The following is a 24931-nucleotide window of genomic DNA, read 5'->3' on the forward strand; positions in this document are numbered from 1 at the left end:
CAAGCAGGTTACCTTGGTGCATTTGGTAGCCTTGGTTCAGACTTATGTAATTTAAGAAACAAGTCTTCTTTCTTATGTATTCTAAAGGAAAAAATCCTCTGACTTGTGTACTCTGAAATGTTTATCATCTTATATATATATATATATATGAAGTTATTTTGGAGATTGTAATTTATTAGTCATGCAATGAATTGATGGATAAGTCCAGTTTCCAATTTATTAGTCAATTAACTTGGTCCTTGAACATGGTCACAAGTGAATGTTGCAGCTTATAGTCCTCCACATAATCCACATAACTAGTGAAACAATGCAGAATCTTTGAGACACTCTCCCTGTACACTCTTCTCTCCAACAGAAACTATATACCAGATAATTCCAACTATCTAGACTAACAACACACATGGGGATGCTATATAAATAGCAATCAGAAGCACTAAAACTAGTAAAATTAACACACACAAAATTACAATAGCACCCTCAAATTAACACTAACACAATCAATAATATCCAAGTAGATTAACATAATTTTTTGGTGGCCAAAATTTATACCAAATTCATAGCACTAATCTGCAAAATTACACCATCACCAAAACCACTTTTCCCTCAAGATTAGCAAAATCAACACTAGCAAAATTTACACCAATGTTCAAAGCACTAATCTGCAGAATAACACCATCAACATATAACATATGAACCACTAAATAGAATCCCTTCAAAAGTACTACAAATTTCACATTCGTTATGTGCTTAATTTCCCAACTCTTTGCCTCCTTTACTTTCTAAAAGATCATCAGATGCATCAAGTGCTTCCTACAAAATATCAAACTGAAAGTTAATATAACACAATTCAAACAAACAATTTTCAACATTCTTCCAATTATGAAAGTTACCTTCAGTAATTGAGTGAAAGATATATTGTCCTGCAAATTTGTAGTGACACCAAAAGTTTGACTTGCAAGTGTTCCATTATCGACATAGGATTCTTATTAAAAATAATGAAAAAAAAAAAACATAACAAGATAAGGTAGGTTGTCAACAGTTTTCCAATTTCAATATTTAAACATAAAGAAATAACAATACCTGAAATTGAGTTAAACCCATGTTACTTTGTAAACTTGAAATTGCATCAAACGTTTGACTTGGAAAGGGTACTTGGGTTCCAGTACCAATATTTGATCCCTATTATAAGTACATGGGAAATTTTTATTGAAATTAGTATGGATCATTTTTACAACAGAAATGAAGAAATAAAACAAATAAGTATTTAAATATCCTACTTGAGTAATTACATCAAACATGGGAACTTCATATCATGTGGCTTGTTGCTTCTTTGAATTGTCACTAGGAGTATCCTGTATTATGAAAAAAAAAAATCATAATAGATATTATTAATTCAACCTATTCATTAAATTTTAAAAATAATACCTGCAATGAAAGTCACTTTCTTGTTGTAGCTTTTGTGGCTTTTCTTTTTGGTATATGTTTTCGCCTTTCAAGTGGATCTTTGAATCTACCACGTGGACGTCCGACTGTAGCTTTTCTTTTAACTCCTCGTGGCTCTTTCGTCTTTTCAACTTGCTCACTTTCATCGAGTAAAGTTTGCATGTCTGAATGTTGATTAATACATGGATTATCCATGCATATAGTTTTCTTCATTTCTTCCAAACTTTTAAGCAAATCAATTGAACGCTCATGTGCATATGTCGTTAACTTCTCATGCTCTGGTGCAAAGGATGCAATCTCATAAAACTTACGGCACAAATGACTATACCTCTTCCCAACATATTCCTTAGGATCGTCGTTTATCTCAATTCCATGGTAATTAAAAATGCTTCTGGCCTTTGCATCCCTTGTCCATCGGTTTAATATGTAATCCTATAGGAGCTTTTTAACATTCTTCTTATCTAACACTTTCAATGCATGAGAACATAAAATTCCAACAAAAGAGAACTTCATGCAGCTACAAGTGACTACTTGTTTTGAAGCATCAAATTTAACCAAATGATCTTGAGATTTAGAAGATACTTTGTACTCACAAGTCAACTCATATTTACCAACTTTATGGATACTACATTTCAGAATGCCCATAAACTGTTTTTCAAAGAGTTTAAAAATTCCTGGGATATAAACCTCCACTGCATGTTGCAACATATCTGCATCGGTTAATAACATAGGAGTGGTGTGCATCATCTTGAAATCAGAAATTAATTCCTCGTATCGCCGATCTACCAAAACTCTCTCATAATGTCCAAAGAAACGCAAAAGATCATAACTTGGCATCAAGTACTTTTTTAAGACATTATTCATGCTTTCACTTCGCTGTGTACTCATCATGTCTGCAGTGAAAGTGTGTCGTCCATATACTAACGCCCATTTTTTCCTTATTTCAAACAATTCTTTTAACCATTTATTCTCTTTGAGCTCATACTTTTCAAGCATATCATTCCATACAAAGAGCCATTCATCTTTTTCTTCATAATCATACACACACACACTAAAATCATAACCAAATTGTTTTGATCCATGAAACACATGACTCAAATTCTTGGCAGCATTTTGATAAATATGCCACACACATAGTTGATGGTGAGCTTCAGGAAAAACTTCTAATATTGCCTTAGCCATTGTAGCAGATTGGTCTGCAAGTATGGTTTTTGGCTTCTTTCCAGACGTCGCTACAAGAAAAGTCTCAAATAACCATTTGAAAGAGTCTACAGTTTTATCATATAGTAAGGATGCACCAAATATTACAGTTTGTTTATGATGATTAACCCCAACAAAAGGAGCAAATGGTCTACTGTATTCATTTGTCCGATACGTGGTGTCAAAACAAAAAATATCTCCAAAAAGACCATAATCACGTATTGATTGTGCATCTACCCAAAATATATTTGTGATCATGTCATCCTCATCAAGCTACATTGAATAAAAGTAAGAAGAATCCTCTGCCTTTTTTTTTTTTTTTTGAAAATATTGCAAGATAGCCCCTGCATCTCCCTTTTGCATTTGCACATTCTGCTTTTTATGTATATAATTTCGGAAATCCATGTCCAGAAAACCAAGACTCTCTCTACCCCCAACTTCTCTACTCATCAATGCCACAGTTGCTTTTAATGGTATTCCAGACTTCTCCGCATCATCAGCATGAGCTTTCTGGGTTCTAGACATACACCGATTAATCTTCAACACGTGTTTCATGGGTGTTCTAATCAAATCATGATTATGACTTGCATTAAATGAAACAATCTTAAATTTTTCTTTCTTTTGAAGTTGACAAATCATATGAGCTTCACAACCGACCCTTGAAATTGGTAATGAGTAAGATGTTTCACGCTGCTCGTTGACTCTTCGATGAACTTCTTTTGAACAACAATAAGTCGCCCTTGTCACAAAACCCATCTTGTTTTTTTTTAGTGCAATTTTTCTTCACATCAAAACCAATTTTTCCACCATACTTCTTATAAGATTGGTATGCTCTCTCATCATAACTAAACTCATTTCCAACTGCCAATTCTTCCATTATCTCTTTGTCTACATTTAGCTCATCATATATAACCAAAGAATCATTATTTTGTGATTGATATTGATCCTCACTGAGCAAATCAACTTGGTCATCACCACTTAAAGGCTCACTACTTGATCTTGCACAATCTGTATTATCCATGATGCCATATACAACCTACAATATAAATTACAATCCATTAGGTTGTATGTCATCTATAACAAATAGATTGTGCTGTAATATTCTAAGACTCAAAGTACTGAAGATACAATATTGCTAATTTCTCATATATAAAATACTTAACTACCTTTAAAAAAAAATTGTTTCTTTCCTGCCAATAAGTTTCATTCAAGATGTTTCCCTAAACCCTCAATCACACGCATACTTGTTTCTCCATTGCAATCTCACAAAGACCCATAGTTAATTTCAAAGAATCTCAAACGACCTCACATAGTTTCAAAATCCTATATGCTCTGTTTTAGAATATCTACCAAATTTTATAGTTTTCTGACTTCCATTTATAGCAAAGGTAAGATTGTAAATGCATTTGGTGATTTGAGAAACTTACCCTTACTCTGTGGTCGTCGTCATTCTCTGAGCATCACTTGATGGTGTTAGAATTCGAATCGCCAAGTTTGGCTAGAGAATGGAATGGGTTTGCTAAAAAAACAAAACAAAACATCAAAGATTGAGTTGTTGGAATGTTTAAATGGATGTCAAATATGAGCTTTCAGTTGTCGTCGTCGGTTTCTGATCTCCAGTCGCCGGCGACGAGATGGAGGTGGTGAAGGCGCAAGAATGGTTTCTTATCTCCAGACGTGAAGGAGAACGAACGATCGCACGACTCTGTTAGGTGGGTTGGGCCTTCTAAAATGTTTGTTATTTATTATTTGTTTTCTTAAAAAAAAAAAACAACAGGCGTCTTCCTCTTATTGGTCCACGTCCATTGGGGGTGACCAGGAGGTACCCCCTTGGAGTGACCCAAATATTGTCCTTTTTCAACAATCTAAACTGTTTTTTTTTTTTTTTTTTTTCTATAATCACTCGTAACATATTTTTTAGACCTAGTTATATATTCGCGTATTTTAGGAGTGTCTTAAACTCATATTTTAATAGATTTTAAAAGTCCAATGAAATTTAAGTGTTCTCAATTAAGATTTTAATAGATTACATAAAAATTCAAGTGTAACACCCAAAATTTTGATAATTTTGGTTTAGAAAGTGTTACCAAATTAATGACTTAGTTTATAACTAATGTTCACATTTTGCAACCACAAATATGGATTTGATCCTCATGTTTAAATCTATGGGAAATTGTTTTATTTTATACACTTCATATGATTTAAATTGATTACTTATGCTTATTTTGATTTTCTATAATTGTTGATTTGTTATGCACGCATTATTTATCTTGTGGAACCAAGTGAATTGTTAAAGTGTTTTTAGTAGCATTCTCGGATCACATGCATGCTTATGCATGTTGTCACACCCCAAAATAAGGTCTGTTACTTTGAGCATGTGGCAGCGCCATATTGGTCACCAATCTTAAGATAAAACCATCTCAAAGCCAATTATTAATATAAGGTTAATTGACACTAGAATTTGAACAAAATATCAGAGTTCAATTTTTTGCTTTTAACAAAACAAATGTATCAAGTAAAAGCTTTCTTAAGTAATGAGCTAGTGAGTTGAAAATGAATTCATGAAATGAGAAAATAGACCATTGCTTTGAAATTCATTAAGTGAAGAAAAATGACAAAAGGAAATTCATTAAACCTTTATAGTTGAAACCAGTTGTAAATTAAAAACAACAAAACAAGTAATGAGCTATTCTAATCCTTAAAAAATCAACTAACATATTTTCAACCAAAGGATAAAATAAAGGTAAAAAAATAAGAAAAAAGGATTGTACACTCATCCATGTTAGGATCCTCTTCACTCGAGTAATGTGATGTTGGTGGTGTTGGGACTTCCACACTTTGAGACTTAACATTCCTGCTGCTCCATCCTCTTTAAGAACTTGTAAGATCCACCGAGCTAACCATCTTAAATTCTAAAGGCTCCTGCACTTAATAAACTGTGTAAGGATAAACATCACCAATACAACTGATCATCTACTCAACTAATCTAAATCATTTACATACATTTCAAAGTAGTTTTCAAATATTAAAGTAAGCTTGAGAAAACATAAAGGTTTGCCAAACTGGCTCAATCAAACACAAGAAAGATAGGATTCCCAAGAAGTAGTTTTAACAAGTTAAAACCTATCATTAAAGCCTTAACCTTAAACAATCGTTTTCTAGTTTAACTGAGACCCCAAATCATTCACATAACACATACTAAGCATAAGTATAAAAATATATACCTTTACCTCTCAGATTAACAGGGCTCTAATTCACATATCAATGTTTCTCATATTAAAGTATATTTCAATTTATGAGATGCAAATGCACGTCAAACTAAAGTACAATGCAGTGCGTATTTTTTCTCCATGACAAAACAAACCTGTCAAGATTCAAAAACAGTGGACATGACAAAGCAAATCTTCCCCTCACCAGTACCCCAACCTTTTTTATGTAGACCCAATCCCCTCCCCCAAATATTCTTCTTCTTGCTCTTGTTCAATTTCAATATGAAACCACACAATGTAAACCCAATTTCAATTTCTCTCTCTACAAAGTTAGAGTTATTATATTTTGATTATTATTTATTGTTTTTGTTAGGTCGCACTTAGGTGCGGCAGTTGTGGTTTGATGGGTCGCCGCCAGAAAGATGAGGTGAGAAGGGCTGCCAAAGAAATGGGAAAGGGAGGAGATCGCATACCTAGTTGTGGTTAATGGATTTTTTATTTTTTTAGTTTTTTCTTTAATTGTATTTAAAGGTAAACTAAAAAAATATTATTATTTTATTCCACATCATAATTAAATGTCATGTCATTTAATGAGTGTACATTAGTTTATCTTCTAAGATCTAAAGGCCCAAAAATATTGTTAAAATCTTTATTAAACTATTTGTCTCATTATCCATTCCCTTACATAATAGTTAATGGACCCAGCCTAATTTGAGTGGCCCTATACTATTCCTAGTGTTAAATTACTATCAAGGTTAATTCCAGCAGTGGTCTTTCAACTATTCCATGAGTGACACTTTGGTCTTTCAACTATTTTTTTAATTTCTAGGGTCCTTGAACTTCTTCACGAGTGACACTTTAGTTTATTTCGTTACAACCGTCAAATATTTCGGCAATATATAAGGTTTTTTTTTTTTCAACAGTACCACCCTTAACTATTCTATGTAACGCTTAGGTCATTTAATTAATTTTTTTAATTGCTAGGGTCCTCAAACTTTTCCATTTGTCTCATTTTGGTTAATTCATGTCACTTTTGTTAATACTTCGTGTAAATTGCTAACATGACAATTGTGAGTCCCACAAACAAATGCTTAAATGGATAAAATCATAATACAAAAAATATTAAAACTTAAAAAAATAATATTAAAACACAATAAAATAACACAACCACCCTATCTCCCTCCCACCAACCAACCACCCACCCACCCACCCAGCCATTCCTCCGCCTGCTCTACCACTAGCAGACCCTCTCTCCACTACCACTGCTCTACCATTAGTTTATCTTCTAAGATCTAAAGGCCCAAAAATATTGTTAAAATCTTTATTAAACTATTTGTCTCATTATCCATTCCCTTACATAATAGTTAATGGACCCAGCCTAATTTGAGTGGCCCTATACTATTCCTAGTGTTAAATTACTATCAAGGTTAATTCCAGCAGTGGTCTTTCAACTATTCCATGAGTGACACTTTGGTCTTTCAACTATTTTTTTAATTTCTAGGGTCCTTGAACTTCTTCACGAGTGACACTTTAGTCTATTTCGTTACAACCGTCAAATATTTCGGCAATATATAAGATTTTTTTTTTTCAACAGTACCACCCTTAACTATTCTATGTAACGCTTAGGTCATTTAATTAATTTTTTTAATTGCTAGGGTCCTCAAACTTTTCCATTTGTCTCATTTTGGTTAATTCATGTCACTTTTGTTAATACTTCGTGTAAATTGCTAACATGACAATTGTGAGTCCCACAAACAAATGCTTAAATGGATAAAATCATAATACAAAAAATATTAAAACTTAAAAAAATAATATTAAAACACAATAAAATAACACAACCACCCTATCTCCCTCCCACCAACCACCCACCCACCCACCCAGCCATTCCTCCGCCTGCTCTACCACTAGCAGACCCTCTCTCCTTCCCTCCCTCCCTCCCTCCCTCCCTCCCTATCTATCTATCTCTCCTTCCCCTCTCCCGATTATATCGCTCTAAGTTTCATAAGTTGGTTTTTGTGTTCATTCTTTTGTTATATCATTAAATTTTAATATTCCTTTTTAAAGTTTTAAATTTTTTTAAGGTTAAGTAAAAAAATTGTTCATGAAATTTACAGTGAATCTCAATTTGGTCTACTAACTATAAAAAGTGTCAATTTGGTTCACGAACTTTTCAAGTTATACCAAAGCAGTACAAACGTTAACTTTCATCGAAAAATTTAACCAAAACTGGTCATGTGCACAACAAGTGACCATATTTTCAGGGGCATTTCAGTCCATTCATCATATTTTCATGTGACCAATTCTGTTAATTTTTCGATGGAAGTTAACGTTCGTACTGTTTTGGTACAACTTGAAAAGTTTGTGGACCAAATTGACATTTTTTATAGTTATTGGACCAAATTGAGAATCAATGTAAAGTTCGTGGACAATTTTTGTATTTAACCAATTTTTTTAATTATGTTTTTATCCATGTAAGCATTCATTTATGGGACCCACAATTGCTATGTCAACAATTTAAACTTAATATTAAAAAAATTAATGATAATTGACTAAAGTGAGACAAATGGAAAAATTTGAGGACCCTAGAAATTAAAAAAATTAATTGAAGTACTAAAGTATGACTTGTAGAATGGTTAAGGGACCACTGTTGAAAAAAAAAAACCTTTATATATTGACGATATATTTAACATTTTTGACGGAATGGACTAAAGTGTCACTCATGGAAAACTTCGAGGACCCTAGAGATTAAAAAGATAGTTAAAGGACCAAATTGTCACTCATGGAATAGTTGAAGAACCACTTTTGAAATTAATCCAAATTACTGCTTCCTTGACACCACGAGTGCTACTAAATACACACCCCAAAACCTCTCAACATACACCCAACCAATTACCAAAATACTCTCATTTCATTACACACCCTATCTTTCTCTTTCCCACTCTCTCTTTCTCTCTCTCCCTTTCTCTGTCAACACACACCCCCAACCTTCTCCCTCTCTTTATCCTCTTCTCTGCATAACGTGCAACACCACCCTCCCCACACCACGTAGCATTACCCCGCACCACTCTTTTTTCCCTCTCTCTCTCTCCTCTTCTCTGAATGGCGCGCAGCCACCACCGCGCGCAACACCACCCTCCCCGCACCATTCTCCTCTTTTTTTTTCTCTCTCTCTTCTTCTCTACACCTTCTCTTCCTCCTCTCTCTCTCCTCCCCACAACACCACCCTCCTCGCACTCACCATTATGCACCACCATGCCAAGCTTGCACAACCAAGAAGCCCTAAACGCCCAACCACACCGCCGAGCTAATGAGCTCGCGCCTGACCAGCTCTGCCCAGCTCGCGCACAACTACGTCGTCGTGCCAGCCATTAGGATGAGCTTCGCAGGCTGTACAGCAGTCATTCGTCGAAACTGGTAGGTTAGTTCGGCAGTCATCTGCCGAAACCGTTAGTTTCGTTTGGTGGCTGTCTACCGAACCAACTGCAGCGACAGAGAAATGGAGGGAGGAGAAAAAGGAGAGAAGAAAGAGGAGAGAGGGAAGGAGATAAAGAGAGAAAGAGGGAAGAAATGGGTGGTGCAGCGAAGAAGGAAGGAGAAAAGAAATGGAGAGAGGAGAAAGGGAAAGAGAGAGAAAGAAAATGGGGAGGAGGGGCTGTCGGGCTGGTTTCGGGGAGAGAGAAAGAGGGGGAGGAGGGGGTGCGTAAATGAAGTGTCCTTTATGGTATTTTCACATTGGAGCAAACCTGTAAATTTACTAATTCAGTGATGGAGTGTGTGTTGACAGATTTAGGGAGTGTGCAAATAGCAATACTCCAAAAATATCTCATTACACTTTCTTCTAGGGGTGTGCATGGTTCGAAAAACCAAACTACAAAAGAATAACCGTAACCAAACTAACATTTTAGAAATGGCCAATTTGAGAACCAAAACCAAACCAATTCTAGCCCAATCCGACTGGTTTGGTTAACCGTGAATATTGGTTTAGATGATTTGGTTATTCGAAAATCAGATAACAACTAGACCAAAATATTAAATCCAACTTTGTAAGTTTTTTTGGATAATGGCTTATTTTTCAAGCCTAATTTGACTAGCTAAAGGCTTATTTTGCATACTTCATATGGCTATATAAAAGCTTATTTTGACAATCTAAGCACTTTTCAGAAATTCAAACACAAGTTATACAAGTTATAACAAATTTTAACACAAACAAACAAGCTAGTGACAAGTTCTAACCAATTAACATAAAAAACATAATGAATAAGTGACAAATTCTTACCCTTCTATAGTTTAAAAAATATATAAAGAGAACTGCTATTTGCACACCCCTAATTTTCTTTTTGCACACACTTTTCTCCTACACACCCCTTACCAATTTTTCAAACATAAAATTTCTTTTTGACACACCCCTGTTATGACCAAAATACCTCAATCTCACTAATATGTCTAAATTTCTCCTTACACACCCTCTCAACCCAAACATTACACACCCCCACAAACACATCTACACTACACACCCTCCCTACCTCACCCTATCTCACCTCACAACCAACCAGCACACACCCAACCGGTTCTTCACCCATTGCCGACACCCACCTCCGGCTTCATCACCGCCGTCATCGCCGTCGTCAGCACCGCCGTGAACTCCATCAGTGGCCTCATCCAATTTATGCCACTCCTATCCCTACCACAGCCACTAAAAGTGAGTTTTCCCGAATATATTAGTTGTAAATGTAAATCTTGTTTATTTAAATGTAAATCTAATACTTTTTTATCTAATTTCAATTAGTTAATCCATCCCAAATACCGTTTTCGTCTGTTTGAGATGATTTGTAGGGAGGATTTCAGGTTTTGGAGTGAGCATTTTCGGGTTTTTTTTTTTTTTTTTTTTTTTTTTTTCTGATTTCGCAGCTTGTTCGGCACTGGTCTGCCGAACGAAATGAATTGGTTCGACAGTACCCTACCGAACGAATGCAAAATTTCGGATTTCCCTATTTTGGTTCGACAGGTGACTGCCGAACAATGAATATTGGTTCGGTGGTTACCTGCCGAACGAAATGAATTAGTTTGGCAGTACGCTACCGAACGAATGCAAAATTTCGGATTTCCCTATTTTGGTTCGACAGATGACTGTCGAACAATTCATATTGGTTCGACAGCCATCTGCCGAACCGTTGCCACTTGGTTCGACAGTCAACTGCTGAACCACCTGTGTTGATTTTTTTTTTTAAGCTTTTAAAAAATCATATATTTGCTAAAACAATTTTCAATTTCTTGTTTGAAAATATAGGATAGACAGAAGAAGAGTCAGACGTGGTGCATCTTCATCCAGATGGGAAGTCCCCGATGTTGCCGATGATGTGCACAGACCACGATCCACAGCTTCTGGGCGAAGAAGGCTAGTACAAGCACGAGCTAGTCGTGAGGCAATTCATGAACAAGCTGAGGTTCCGGTTGAGGATTACAATGAGGATAATCCTAACAAGCTTGCTGAGCCTTTCCCGGGAGGTCCCATTAACACGTCCCTGTTGAGGAGTTATGGAACTCACGTAGCTGCTGACATTTGGAACAACGAGGTATGATCTTTAACATTTGGTATTATATGCTTGTGTAACTTGCAGTAATAATGAGTGAATTTCTTTGGTTATGTTTGAATTAGGAACGGGAGCCTTTGAGGTGCATGTCCAAAACCACCAAGCTTCGTGAGTGGAAGTTGTTGGCCAGAACAGATAATGACCGGTTGAAGGGATATGTCATTAATTCTGGGTTGACATCACTGGTGCAGTGTTCTTACCGTACGGTTGATAAAGTGTTGGTGTCTGCTTTTGTTGAGATGTGGCATACGGAGACCAATACATTCCACCTGCCTTTTGGTGAGATGACCATCACACTAGATGATGTAGCCAACATTTTAGGCATTCCGGTTGGTGGTGCACCAGTGGCTACACTTATCGAGGATAACATTGTTTCTGAATATCTACTAACTGCATATTTAGGAGTTAGTGGGGATCAGACATCAGAGCAGTTGATGGACTTTAGTGGTGAGTACGTACGATTAGAGTGGTTACGTACGTGCTTTAGTGATGTCACTGATGCCGACTCTGAGCATGAAATCCAATGTGCAGCCCGGGCGTATCTGTTGTATTTATTGGGTTGTACCCTGTTTGTAGATAAGACTGGCACAAGGGTACAAGTCCAATATTTCAGACTGCTCACTGATCTAGACACCGTTAGCCATTATGCATGGGGCGCTGGATGCCTAGCATGGTTGTTTAGGCAGTTTGGATTTGCCTCTCGAGCTGGTGTCAAGCAAATCGGCGGATATATGACACTGATAGAGGCTTGGGTATACGAGCACATGCACACCATTTTTGGTCCATCGTACGATATGAATTATTCCGAGAATTCACCTCGTGCGCTCCGCTGGACTCCAAGGAGGGATGGTGGCAGTGATCTTGAAGCAGTACAAAGAATACGGCAACGACTTGATGTTTTGTCAGCTGACGAGGTATATTTGTAATTTACAATTCTTTTTATAAATTTAGGATTATATTATTATGTTAATGTTTTCAACTATATAATGTTATTGTTTTTTTTTTTCAGGTTATTTGGGAACCATACAAATCTCAAAGACAAGCACACTCATTGTCAGCTATAGCATTCTTCACATGGATGATAAGGTGTTTTGATATTGTTGAGCCTTATTGTCCCGAGAGAGTACTTAGGCAGTTTGGGAGGGTACAGACGATCCCCCCTGCACCACGTGCGGTTTTTTAGGGGGTTCGAGGTTCGAATGCGCACTCGTACAGACCCATGTACAATTATTTAGCTGGTATGTGGAAGGCATGGGGGAATCACGTGTTGTCTGAGGAAGCGCGCAGTATACCGATGAGGCGGCCATCGGATACTGTGAGAGGGTACATCGATTGGTTCACCTCTATATCACATCCAATCGTCCACAACCCTACTCGCAGAGGTGCATTTTACTCACACGCCACATCGGATATTGCATACTATCGGGTACGTATATTTACACAATAAATTTTCTCATTTTCCGACTGCATCTGCTAATGTTCGCATATTTTGGCTTTTAGGAGCACGAGACTCGGATGCTACGGATTATCCAGCCGATTATTGACATGGGCGAAGAAGTTGCTATCACACGTCCTACTCACCTCTATCAGTCGGTTCAGAGTTTGCAACATATTTTACAGGGGACGCACTTGCAGGACACTATGACATACCAACGCGGTTCGAGACAGCGTCGCCGCCAATGATTATGCGTTGATATTTTTGTAGTTTGTGTAACTAGATAAGGTTTTATTTATGTCAAATACTATGGTTAATTTATATAATTGAACTATCTCATTATTTATGTGAAATACTTAGGCTCATGCAAAAAAAAAAAATCCAAATATACAAAAATGAATATACTTGCCATGATAAATCCACATACTTATATATAATTAATAATACAATAATCTCATTATAAGTCAATATAAATGCATCAAGTCCAGAACGTAATCAATCACTATCAAGAGACACAGGTTCTTGTGTGGATGGATCACTATGGCACACAAGTTCTTTGAATTGCTCAAGGCGATGTTGGTATCTAGTATACCACATTTTTGCGCTTTCGGTGGCATACAAGGTCCACACGGTAGGAATAGGTGGCATGAGGTGATCCGGTACTAAGTGTACCTATAAAATAGCATTACACATGAGTCTTAAAGATAATTTAATATCCAATATAACAAACCATATAGTTCAATGTGTACCTGTACGAAATGATTGTCATTGACAAAACCAATACAAATCTCACGAATCTCGGATCTCTCTAGTATATCTGGGTGTACGCTAAATGGTAGGCATGTTAAGCATAACGACCTAGATACATGGGTCACTACTACACCATAGCATGTCGCGATAACATATCCCATCTCCGGCATGTCCATCCAATAATCCTTTGGTGCAAGAAGAGGTTCTTCAAAATACTCAATTGAATGCTTTAGCTCAGCAACTCGAGATCGACCAAATATGGACTCATATAAGATGGACAATGACCGTAACGAGTGGAATAAATCTATGCGCACTTTCCGCCACGCATCTTCACCCAACCCCAAAGCCAAAGCTACGACTCTATAGCCACAATGACCGTCGGATTTCACATCAGTGGCACCGGTAATGAATGGCCTAATGCTAGCTTTGAATTGCTGTGTATACCGGTGGGTCGGAACAGATGACATGAGTGATGTCTTATATGCCTGTAGAAAAATATAAATAAATTCGATTATACAATGAGTATTAGTAAAATAAAGTAATATCATCCGAATGAATTATATACCTTCAATTTGGATACTCTTGCCTTTGGCATCTTCTTTAGCGAATTGGTGCCAACTATACATATTGTAGGTGATGGTGAGTGGCTACCTTGACCCGAAAGTGCATACTCAAAGGTAGATGGCAAACGGTGGGTAGAATTTTCGGCTTTACTAGGGCGCCCTTTAGTCTTTACATTCGCACGCGGTTCTTTTAGCACCATTATCTCTGGATTCATAAGCTCTTCTATTTTCAAACTAATCATCCTCTTAGTGTCCTCATTCTGTCTTTTCATCCATATTACTAGTCTATTAAGTGTTGACTGAACTGGTGGATTTGACACTATCACTTGTGGTTCGTGAAACATATCCAACTTTCTCCAACGAGGATGCACTGAATCAAGTGGAATATGCATCTTACGTCGCCTATATGACAAAATCTCATGTGCACATGGCAAACAGTGTGTATGGCGAATAGTGCAATCACACGGTAATGTTCCAGTCGGATTCGAATTGGCCCTACAAAAAAAAAGGAATTATATTAGTCAGTAAGCATCACATTAATAAAGTATTATATTAGTCAATAAGCATCACATTAATAAGTATTAAAATAATATAATATAAACTATAAACTATATAATATATAAACTGTAATAAACATATATAAAATTACAAACATATATAAATTATAAATAATTAATATGTAAAAATTAATATATATTAACAGTGATGGTTTGGTTTGATTAAAAAATTTTCATATTGAAAACCAAAATTAAATCACAAAATTCCAATTAGTTTGTTTTAATGTCCGAAAACAAAAACAAACAAAAAAAAGACCAGACTAATCGATTTGGTTTGGTTCAAAACTCGATTTTCGATATTTTTGCCCACCTCTACTTTCTTCCACTTGTTCTAACTGGAAGCAACCAAGTCTAACGAAGCCTAAAAATATTTTCTAAAGCCAGAAAAAAAAATTTTTAGAAAAATAAAATATAGAACTATAAAACAGAGAATGAAACTTAGGAGAGAGAAAATTCAATCATTAATTTTCTAGTCTCCCAAACAAGATCACAGAACCCTCTATAACGTTTAATTGTTTTCCTGGAATCTCACAACTATCAACGAAAAGGAGTTTCCCATCGCTGTGCGCCAAACAGGGCCTTAGATCTGAATGAGAAGCCACATTCTCTGTAAGTCGTAGCAATTTCCTCTGCTCAATTGTTTCTAAATTTCACCTCATTACATTACATTTCAATTTCAATTTCAATTCATTACATTACATTTCAATTTCAGTTTTTTTTTTTCCTTTTTATATGTATATACGACTTCTGGGTAAGACTCTTTTTCTGCTTTGTTTGGTTTCCGAGAAAAATTAGTGAAAACAGAAAATCATGAAATTTTGAAAATAGTAACTTAGCATTGTCGATTGATTAGTAGAAAATCCTGTTGGTTTGAGAGAAATGGCTTTTTTTTTTTTTTTTTTTTTTTTTTTTTTTTCTCTCTATTCCCAGGAAACAATCAGAAACTTAGACATTTGTTTATTTTCTTTCATTGTCATTTCAGGGTTCAGAGAATGTGCATTCGAATTCTAGATCTTCAACTGTAAATATATTGGATTTTGTTTGGGAGTGATATAAGCTTGAATTGGACTTGATTTTCTAGAAAAGGAAAAGATGGTATTTTGGGAAGGGTATGTGAGTGATGAGGCAATGGGAACCTTTGCCCCAATTGTCGTTTATTGGTTGTATGCCGGGTTTTACCAATTGTTGCCGCCTTTGGACAATTACCGCTTGCATACAAGAAGAGAGGAGGATGAGAAGAACTCGGTACCACTCCCCTCTGTCGTTAAGGGTGTCTTGCTTCAACAGCTCGCTCAGGCCACCGTTGCTCAGGGGCTCTTCTTGGTTAGTTACTTCAACTTGTGATTATATTAATCTATGACAATTTATGCTGAATGTGCTTAATTTTACACACACTCATATATATATATTTTATGTACAATGTATGCATGCCTATATAATTATTGGAATTTGCATCAAGTTACTGTTCTTGGGAATTAAATATGATTCAAGTGCAAGCTTTTTAAAAAATGGAAAAAGAAAATGTAGAAGTTTATTCAGGGAAATATAGCGATCACTTTTCTAAAATTTAGTTTGGTGTGGGATTATTTGCATTCCAAGCAAAACTTCTCAAATTGTATGGTGGTCCTTTCTTCCAATATTTATACTGCTAAGAACAAGCTTTCTTTTGTGAAGTTTAGATCCTCTCCTAACAACCATTTTAATTTCCCATTCATGGCACTTAGCTGATTTTTGTTTGGCTTCTTAGCGGGGTGGTTGAATTGGTTTCCCTGGTGGTTGTTGCCATTGCCATGTGGTTTCTCCATCCTTTTTGGGTTCTTCTGTAGTTGAGCTCTTGGTTGTTTTCTTTCCTTTTGGATCTGATTGTTGTTTGAGGTTCTGTTTGTGGTCCTGTTTGTTGTTTTGTTGCCATTTGGCCTTGTTGTAGCTTTTAGGCCTGTCTCCTGGGTCTTTAATCCTGCTTCTTTTAGCCCTTCTTTCTTAATGAAATATTTATTTACCCATAAAAAAAGAAAAAAAAAAAAAAGTTTTCAGTTTTTTTTCTTCTCCTCATCCATAGTTCTGTAACTTTTTAGGATGAAAAAAAAAATTGTCATTACAGGGCTCGGCTGTTGGCTTGTACAGCTAGCTTACAGATCTTAATAGTGAAGGTATAATGAGTGGGTTGTGTGCTTAGAAGCTTCTTATGGAGGGTGATGATGTGCTTTCAGGTGGGTTTAATGCGTGTTGTCTGAATTGAGGTTAGGGGAATATGTAGGTGGTGGATTTTGCGCCATTCTATGAAATAGAGAACGGGGATTTAGATGATAGTTTTGTGTGATGAGGGAGGTGGTAAGTGGGTAGACCTAAGATTCTAGTTTGGTATTTTTTAGAATAGAGTTTTTATGTGGAGATGAAGATGAATATGGTGGCTGCAGTGACTGTGTAAATGTTGGTTTAGGTGGTAATGGTTTAGTTTGAGGTTAGAGAGAGATGGGGATAGTTATAGATGATTGGTAGTTCTGTTTTTTTTTTTTTTTAAAAAGAATTTTGATAGTCATTTCAAAAGGAGTTGGTGTCTGATGGGAGAGGTGGAGAAGCAGATATCATGGTTTGAATCTTTCATGTGTAAGGTGGAGATTTTGATGATGAGGGTAAAGTAACTATGGATATTTTTGACATTTTTCTAATTTAAATGAGGGGAGGAGTGCATAAAGCTTGTCTTGGAGCACCAATATTGTCTCCCTTAGTTTTTATATAAATTTATTTTGAGTTTACCTAGGTCATGTTGGTCAAAGCTGCTGACCTCAATTAATTGAGGTTATCTTCAATCAATCAACATATTTGTGTAGGTTGCCTTTGTTTGATTTCTATTTTTTCTTTTCTTTCATCCCTCCTCCATTTGATATATTGATTCTGCAGAACAAGTGGTGCCCTTTCCCCAACTCACAAGGATTCAACAAGAAGTTATGGGTAGGGACAAGGGAGTTTCGGGTGTAGCCTGGCCCTGTTCTAGGCTGTATAGGTTGGTTTTGTAGCTTTGATATGATGGCCTTACTTGAGGTACCCTGTCATTAGATTGCTTCATTTTCTTATGGTTTCAACCCTAAAGTGGACAGTCAAGCACTATGATATTTGTACTAGTCTTGTCATAGATTGAATTGAATAGATGGTTTCCCTTCTATGCAGGAGAATTATGAATCAGTTAAAAATTAAAAATCAAAAGCTTAAAAAAAACACAGGTCACATCCCTTCCCCAAGATCCCCAAAACCGTTGCACATCTTCATCAAAACAAAAAGAAAAAAAACCATTGTACTTCCCCCTCCCCAGCTCCCTCTTACCCCCATTACTGTAAGAGCTCTTGACTTGTGGAGCAAATGGGCTCTAGGCTTGGGGTTGGCCATGTCGCTTGGGCGGCGAGACCACAATTCGAGGTGGAAGTATTGCAGATGGCCTCAGTCCTGTTAGGTGGTGTGTCGGCTTCAGCCATCTTAGGTGGTGCATCGGCCTCAGCCCTCTTAGACCATTCTGCTCCATCTTGGACTGAACAGATTTGCTATAAACCCCCCCAAATTGTCTTTTTGGACAAAGAAACCTCATCAAGGGTGAAATCCTGGTACCCAAAATTGCCATGAACTCGGATTGTATGTCTTTGACTTTGAGGATTGATCTGAAGAACTGATGTGGGTAGTTGGTCTTTTTGATCTAGGTAGTCTTGGATTCGGGCTAGGACTTCAACAGGGTGCTTTGCAGGTGGTTCTTCTGCGGAAGAGTTGGTGTTCGGAGATGGGTTTCAAGAGCTGGAGATGGTGCTTTGATTGTTGGGTCTTGATCTGGGTTGTGTGGCTTTGATTCGATTGGGTACTTTTTTTTTATAAGAAACATACTTTTATTAATAGAAAACAGAATTGCATCTTAGTGGACAAGCTATCCACTATCACATAAACTGTAAAACTTACAGTAAAGAACAACAAAACAAAACAGAAGCAGAGCATAAACCATATCCAAGACACTACAGCCTTCCAATCCAGCATAATGATAGCAAAAGAAAAGTCTCTGAACTCAGAAGAACCGAGGCCCATAGAGAAGTCCAGAATCGGACTCTCTCCGACAAATAATTGATTAGGTAAAATTAAGGTTTAGGAATTGAGTTGAGACACGGAAATTTAGGTACCAAAAATTAAAAAAAAAACTTGTTTTTAATAAACATTTGGAAGGTTGTTTGTTCTAGAGAAACCATTGTTGTCATCACCATCACCATCGTCATTGTTTTTAATAAACTATAAGGAAGGTTGTTTTGTTCAAGAGAAACCATTACCTATGTGGGTTGTAACTTTTTTTTTTCTTTCTCTCAAACGTAATCTGATTGCTTCTGTGTTCCTTTTGAGCAATGCAAATATTAGACTTAGGTTTTATACATGAGGCGACAACATTTTTCCAATGCAGAATTTTACAAGGTATTTTTACTATAGTAGAAGTTTACAATAACTTGTAAACAATAATAATTATTGTTTATTAGCTTAATCATGAAATTTGCGAAACCCTCTTCTTTATTTCCCATGTTCAAAGAAAACTAATGGCTGTATTTATCTTTCTAGTTTTTGTAAGAATCTATTTTAGTCTGAAGATATTCTCTGTTTAGCTAATAAGAAGGAAGTTACCTCCAAGGTTGCAACAACTTTGACACATATCATCAAAATTCATTTATTATATGCTATGACCTCTATCTTAACTTCTTAATTCTTTGCTATATTTTGGGAATTCATAAGGTCTAATCTTGGAGAAGAAATCATATTCCCTTGCATTGATTTAGGGTGAGATTGCCATTGGGTAGATAGATGACTTTTTTTTTTTGGCCACTGGGTAGATAGATGACTTGAATTGCTTTATTTATAGTAATTATAGATGGCTTTCTTTTGTTTTTTTTCCCTTTCGGTTTATCAGTTGAAGAGTTTTAAACTTAAAATTATGTGTATGTCAATCTTGTTGATCTGTCAAAGATTCGAGATTGCAGGCCCTCAAGTTTGTTGGATAGTTGATGGGTGGATTCAGTAGCTTTACTGTCTTAAGTGAGGTGTACAGTTTACCTGCTTTATAATCAGACAAGTGATAGCTTAGACAATTGTGCATTAACCAATTCATATCTCATAGTGATCTGTGACTCATAATAGGACTTTACTCTTAGGTAGTGTTTGGTTCATTGGAATGGATCATGGAATGAAATGGACATTCCTATTCCATTGTTTCGTTTACAAAAAGAATTAAAGAAATGGACATTCCGTATTGTATAATGCTTCTTCCTATTTTACCCTCCAACTCTCTCAACACTCCTTTCCAATCTTGATTTCATTCCATTCCAATTATGATTCCATTACATTTCAATGTTCATTCACTACACTATGACCTTTTGTGTCTCCAGGTTGGAAGATACTTTCCATGAACTTTTTTTATGACTAATGATCATCCATTTTTGCTACAGTTGACCAAAAAGGCCAATACATCAGGGATCACAGTTCAGCCCTCCATTCCTGTCCAGATTTTTCAGATTGTTATTGCAATGCTAGTCATGGACACATGGCAGTACTTTGTGCACCGCTACATGCATCAGAACAAGTTTTTGTACCGGCATGTCCACTCTCAGCACCACAGGCTTGTTGTCCCCTATGCAATTGGAGCCCTTTACAATCACCCGCTCGAGGGTCTCTTGCTTGACACTTTTGGGGGGGCCATCTCTTTTCTAGCCTCAAGGATGACTGCACGGACGGCAGTTATGTTCTTCTGCTTTGCCGTGGTTAAAACTGTTGATGATCACTGTGGACTTTGGTTGCCTGGTAATATCTTCCATATTTGTTTCCAGAACAATACTGCTTATCATGACATCCACCATCAACTTCAAGGATTGAAGTACAATTATTCTCAGCCATTCTTCCCAATATGGGATAAACTTTTCGGGACCCACATGCCTTATAACGTTGTAAAGAGACCTGAAGGGGGTTTTGAGGCGAGGGCAATGAAGGCAATGAAAGACTAGGTGGCTCATAACAATTTGTGTGTGCACTAATTCAAGCTCACTTCACACAGGGAAATTATTTTGTTGAGGTTTTGTCGTTCATGGGAATCTGAATTAGAACTGTTATGTCGAGGCTATGTTTTAGGCTCTAGCAGGGGGAAGTTAGTTCCTTTTTTGGTTGTGGCATATTTTCTCTTTGCTTGGTTGTGTTAATTCCACCAACCTGCCTTATGCACTGTAATTGTGATATTCTGGGCTGTCTAATTTGTAGCATATTTGTTCATGGTTATGAAACAGTTATTTTGCAGGCATCAGGCCTGTTGAGATTTATGTACTTGGACTTTTATTTGGCATGAGAAGGTTGTAGATTTCTTTTTTAAAGGATTAAATTAATGGACATTTTGTGAAGTTCAAAGTAATTAGAAAATAGATCTTACTCTTTTGACTAAAAGTTAATGAACAGATTTAACGAATTTGAATATATAAAAATAAAAATAAAAATGGTGTTTAGCAATATATGGCCTAAAACACCAATGCTGTGCATTGGCATTGGCATTGCAGCCACAGCTGTACCACATAACTTCCCAACTCAACCTCACTAAAAGTCCAATTGCAAGCATGCAGATAGGGGCATCAGAGAGGCTTCGATACCTTCAATTACCTTTTCTACCATAGGACAACCACACCCAGCCATTATTCATTCTGAGTAATGATTCACTACACTTTAGAACATATACTGGTGAGCTTTTTTTTTTTTTTTTTCTAGACAATTGGTCTGCATCATACCTGGTATGCTACCATAGGGTACATGATCAACAAGAGATATAACTGAACTCCAATATTTACTAGAAGGGTTTTGCTTCCTGAAATCTGAGTCAGAATAGTATATAGAAAAAATGTGTTTGTATTGTGCTACAATTACAGGTCACGGGAGAAGTAAAGAGGAAAAGTTCATTCTAAAGTTATCTTCCCTGAATCCTTGGAATAATGACACTTGAAAGAAACAAAATAAATGTACCACTAACTGTTGATTTGGCCTAAAAAAAACTGACCATCACTGGTACAAAATTCAAGACCCCAAAGGAGCTAGGAAATGTTGGTGGAAGTTCTATTCTACAGATGCAATCTATTTTCTTTCAGAATGCCTCTTGAAATTAAATGGAAATCACTTCTCCCAAATCCCCCATTTAGCTTATATGATAGTAAAAAGTGATGTCACCAATAATCTCTGCAAGAGCAAAATCCTTCTTTAAATCTGTGAAACCGGGCTCGATCCCTCACAATAATTTCCCTATTGTAAGCCTTTGAAATAAGTTTGATCACAACATGACAATCATCACATATTCTTAGGTTCTTAATCACCTGAATTGTTGTTTCCTCACTCGTACTAATCAAACCAAAAGCCACAGCCAACTTCTCACAGTGATAACTTAATGCATTTTCTTTGTCCTCCTCTCCTATATCATGCAACACATTATTAGTCTTGGCCACATATCCATAGGCTTTAATCCTGAACTTAATCTCCTCTAGCTTTGCATAAATCTCACGCCAATTAACATGGCTCTGATCACCATTCAAAAACTTGTGTATCACACCTTCCACTTCTATGTAACCAAAACCTGGTATCTTCTTCACATCCCTTCTCTTCATCGCCTCCCTCACCCTGCCTACATCGTCCCATCTCTTATGGGCCGCATAAACATTTGATAACAACACGAAATCACCACAACCCTCAGACCCCAACTCAACCAGCTTCCGTGATGCCATTTCGGCCATCTCCACATTCCCATAAGTCTTGCTAGCACCAAGCAAAGTCTGCCAGAGTACCACATCAGGAAACATAGGCATAGAATTTATAATCTCACACGCCTCTTGAAGCCGCCCGGCTCGTCCCAATAAATCAACTACAGACCCATAATGCTTAACATTAGGGACCACCCCACGCCCCGCCATAGAATTAAATAACCTAACCCCATCTTCCACCAGTCCTGCATGGTTGGACGCGCACAACGCAGCAAGATACGACACTGCATCAGGGCACACCCCACTTTTACTCATCTTCCCAAAGAGCTCAAGCGCTTTATAACCATCGCCATGCATAGCAAACGCCATTATCATCGTATTCCATGTTACTAAATTTTTCCCACATCTCATATTCTCAAACACCCAATACGCTTTATCCACAAAGCCGCATTTTGCATACATATCAATAACCGCATTGCAAACAATGACATGCATATCAAGCTTCTCATCCATTATATAGACATGTATTTTTTCCCCTCCTTTCAAGGCACCCAATTGCGAACACGCCGAGAGCGCACCAAGAACTGTCACTTCATTGGGCTTCAAACCCTCTTCCTCGCTCATTCTTTTAAACAAAGCCATAGCTTCAGTGGGTCGACTCCCCTGAGCCAACCCAGCAATCAAGGCATTCCAACAAGCTATATCCCTCTGACCCATTTCATCAAACACCTTCTGTGCAAACCCAAGATCGCCGACTTTTGCATACACGTCGAGCAAAGTGGTTCGCAACAACATGTCGACTCCAAACCCAAACCGTACAATCTGAGAGTGAATCTGCATGCCCTCAGAGAAAGCCAATGCGCGTGCGCATGCTTTTAGCGCGAATGAGCACGTGAGGGCGTCCATCTTCTGGGAAGCACGTGACATGGTCTGATACCATGCGATGGCTTGGGTGGGTTCGAGGCTCTGGGCGAGGCCTCGAACGACGGCGTTCCAGTGTCGCGTGGAAGGGGTTCGGAGCTGGTGGAAGAGGGTTGTGGCGTAAGAGAGGTTGGCGATGGGGGAGAGGGCGCAGAGCTCGAGGAGTTTGATGGTGAGTGAGGGGTAGGATTGGAATTTGCCTCCGGTTAGGAGGTGGGCTTGGAGCTGTTTGATGTGAGTGAGGGAGGTGCATTTCTGTATCAAGGACTCCAAGTTGGCCATTCTTGGGAAACACTCATGTCGGAAGGCTTTGTATTAATAGGGGGTTGGTCGAGGGATTCGTTAAGACTCAAATTTACCAATATATCAATTTTGGAAATTAGTATAAACAAAGTTGAGTCAGACTTTATTATTTTGTTAGTTTATTGTTAATAAATTAAGGTTAGTGGATGAGTTTTAGTCTAATTAGGGCTGTATTTGGTTTGATTTTATCTTATTTCTCTTTTTCTTTCTTAATTTTAAAAAATTTTATTCAATTTTACTAATATATAATTGATATTTTTTCAACATATATCAATATTAAAGAAGTATCAGTATAGCCCATTTAAATGTGATGGTTGAAATTATGAATGTTTTGGTGGATATATCAATGATATCGCAAATATTTTATCAATCATCGAGGAAAGGTTGAACAATTATGCAACTAGGATGAGAGTATTTTTGCTCACCACCTACAAGTAGGGCTGGAAATGAGTCGGTTTTTACACGATAATAGACTCAAAACCAATCCGAGTAGTTGGTGCCATTGTCGAGTGCTCGACGCCAGGTATTTGCAAAACAAAAAAAAGCAGACACATCCGCTCTAAAGAAAAATCTTATATATATAGAGTCCTTCCATTGAGGTATACCTCATCTTAGGCATAATGATGTATGATTTGTGGGACCCCTCGACATTGTAGTTTGATAATCGAAGTCGTCTATTTTCTAAAGCCAGGTTTGAGATTAGTTAGACAATCAAAAGCTGTTGTAGATGACAATTTTAGATCACTCACAACAATTTTGGTGTTTGATAATAAAAGTAAAAGTTGTAATGTCTCACAATTCTAGATCACTCACTGTAATTTTGAAAAGTAACTCTCCACGTGCTTTTCAAAACTATTGTGAATGAAAATTAAGGACCCTATTGATGAAAGTTTTGAGTTGCCAAATATACCCTCAATTTTTATTACTACAATTAAAATTATAATACTAGTTATTTTGTCAAATTTTTATTGATAATTTATACAAAAAAAAAATAATGGGCATACTTATTTAATGATCTTATTTTTAAAAGAATTAATGCTAATATAAATTTGTAGACTAAAAATTATAAAAGCAAGTAAAAAGAATTTTTTACCAAATAAATAAGTCAAAAATACTTTCAACATCATATTCATTTTAGTCATCATACACAGCCACAACACTTTTATATTAAAATTTACCAAACGTTTCAATACTGTTTTTTACACTCATGATACTTCTGAAAACAT

At 36.7% G+C, this 24931-nt stretch overlaps 3 protein-coding genes and 1 pseudogene across 3 annotated transcripts; 1 reads left to right on the plus strand and 3 right to left on the minus strand.

The window, feature by feature from the left end:
- Positions 1-1437: 1437 nt before the first annotated feature.
- Positions 1438-3664, minus strand: LOC147277472 (protein FAR1-RELATED SEQUENCE 5-like; annotated as a pseudogene).
- Positions 3665-13373: 9709 nt separating this feature from the next.
- LOC147277473 (uncharacterized) lies at positions 13374-14583 on the minus strand. Its single transcript, XM_086255641.1, has 3 exons — positions 14194-14583; positions 13745-14113; positions 13374-13550 (listed from the first exon to the last, which is right to left on the minus strand). Exons 1-3 carry the CDS (start codon positions 14581-14583, stop codon positions 13374-13376), a joined length of 936 nt encoding a protein of 311 aa, XP_086111767.1.
- A 504-nt stretch (positions 14584-15087) lies between these two features.
- LOC147277474 (very-long-chain aldehyde decarbonylase GL1-9-like) lies at positions 15088-21091 on the plus strand. Its single transcript, XM_086253750.1, has 3 exons — positions 15088-15357; positions 15731-16071; positions 20208-21091. Exons 2-3 carry the CDS (start codon positions 15841-15843, stop codon positions 20757-20759), a joined length of 783 nt encoding a protein of 260 aa, XP_086109876.1. The 5' UTR covers positions 15088-15357; positions 15731-15840; the 3' UTR covers positions 20760-21091.
- Positions 21092-21657: 566 nt separating this feature from the next.
- LOC147277475 (Tetratricopeptide repeat (TPR)-like superfamily protein) lies at positions 21658-23684 on the minus strand. The gene has a single exon (XM_086255062.1). The coding sequence runs from the start codon at positions 23682-23684 to the stop codon at positions 21954-21956; it is 1731 nt and encodes a 576-aa protein (XP_086111188.1). The 3' UTR covers positions 21658-21953.
- Between the last annotated feature and the right edge of the window lie 1247 nt (positions 23685-24931).

This window comes from Dryas octopetala, chromosome 8 (assembly GCF_963921425.1).
Source record: "Dryas octopetala chromosome 8, drDryOcto1.1, whole genome shotgun sequence".
Lineage (NCBI taxonomy): Eukaryota > Viridiplantae > Streptophyta > Magnoliopsida > Rosales > Rosaceae > Dryas > Dryas octopetala.

Coding starts and splice junctions, on each gene's coding strand:
- LOC147277473 (XM_086255641.1), bottom strand. CDS start 14,583: ATGCATATTCCACTTGATTCAGTGCATCCTCGTTGGAGAAAGTTGGAT. Junction 14,114..14,193: donor CAAGAGTATCCAAATTGAAG/GTATATAATTCA, acceptor ATTTTTCTACAG/GCATATAAGACATCACTCAT. Junction 13,551..13,744: donor ATGGTGTAGTAGTGACCCAT/GTATCTAGGTCG, acceptor GCTATTTTATAG/GTACACTTAGTACCGGATCA.
- LOC147277474 (XM_086253750.1), top strand. CDS start 15,841: ATGGTATTTTGGGAAGGGTATGTGAGTGATGAGGCAATGGGAACCTTT. Junction 16,072..20,207: donor TTGCTCAGGGGCTCTTCTTG/GTTAGTTACTTC, acceptor TTTTTGCTACAG/TTGACCAAAAAGGCCAATAC.
- LOC147277475 (XM_086255062.1), bottom strand. CDS start 23,684: ATGGCCAACTTGGAGTCCTTGATACAGAAATGCACCTCCCTCACTCAC.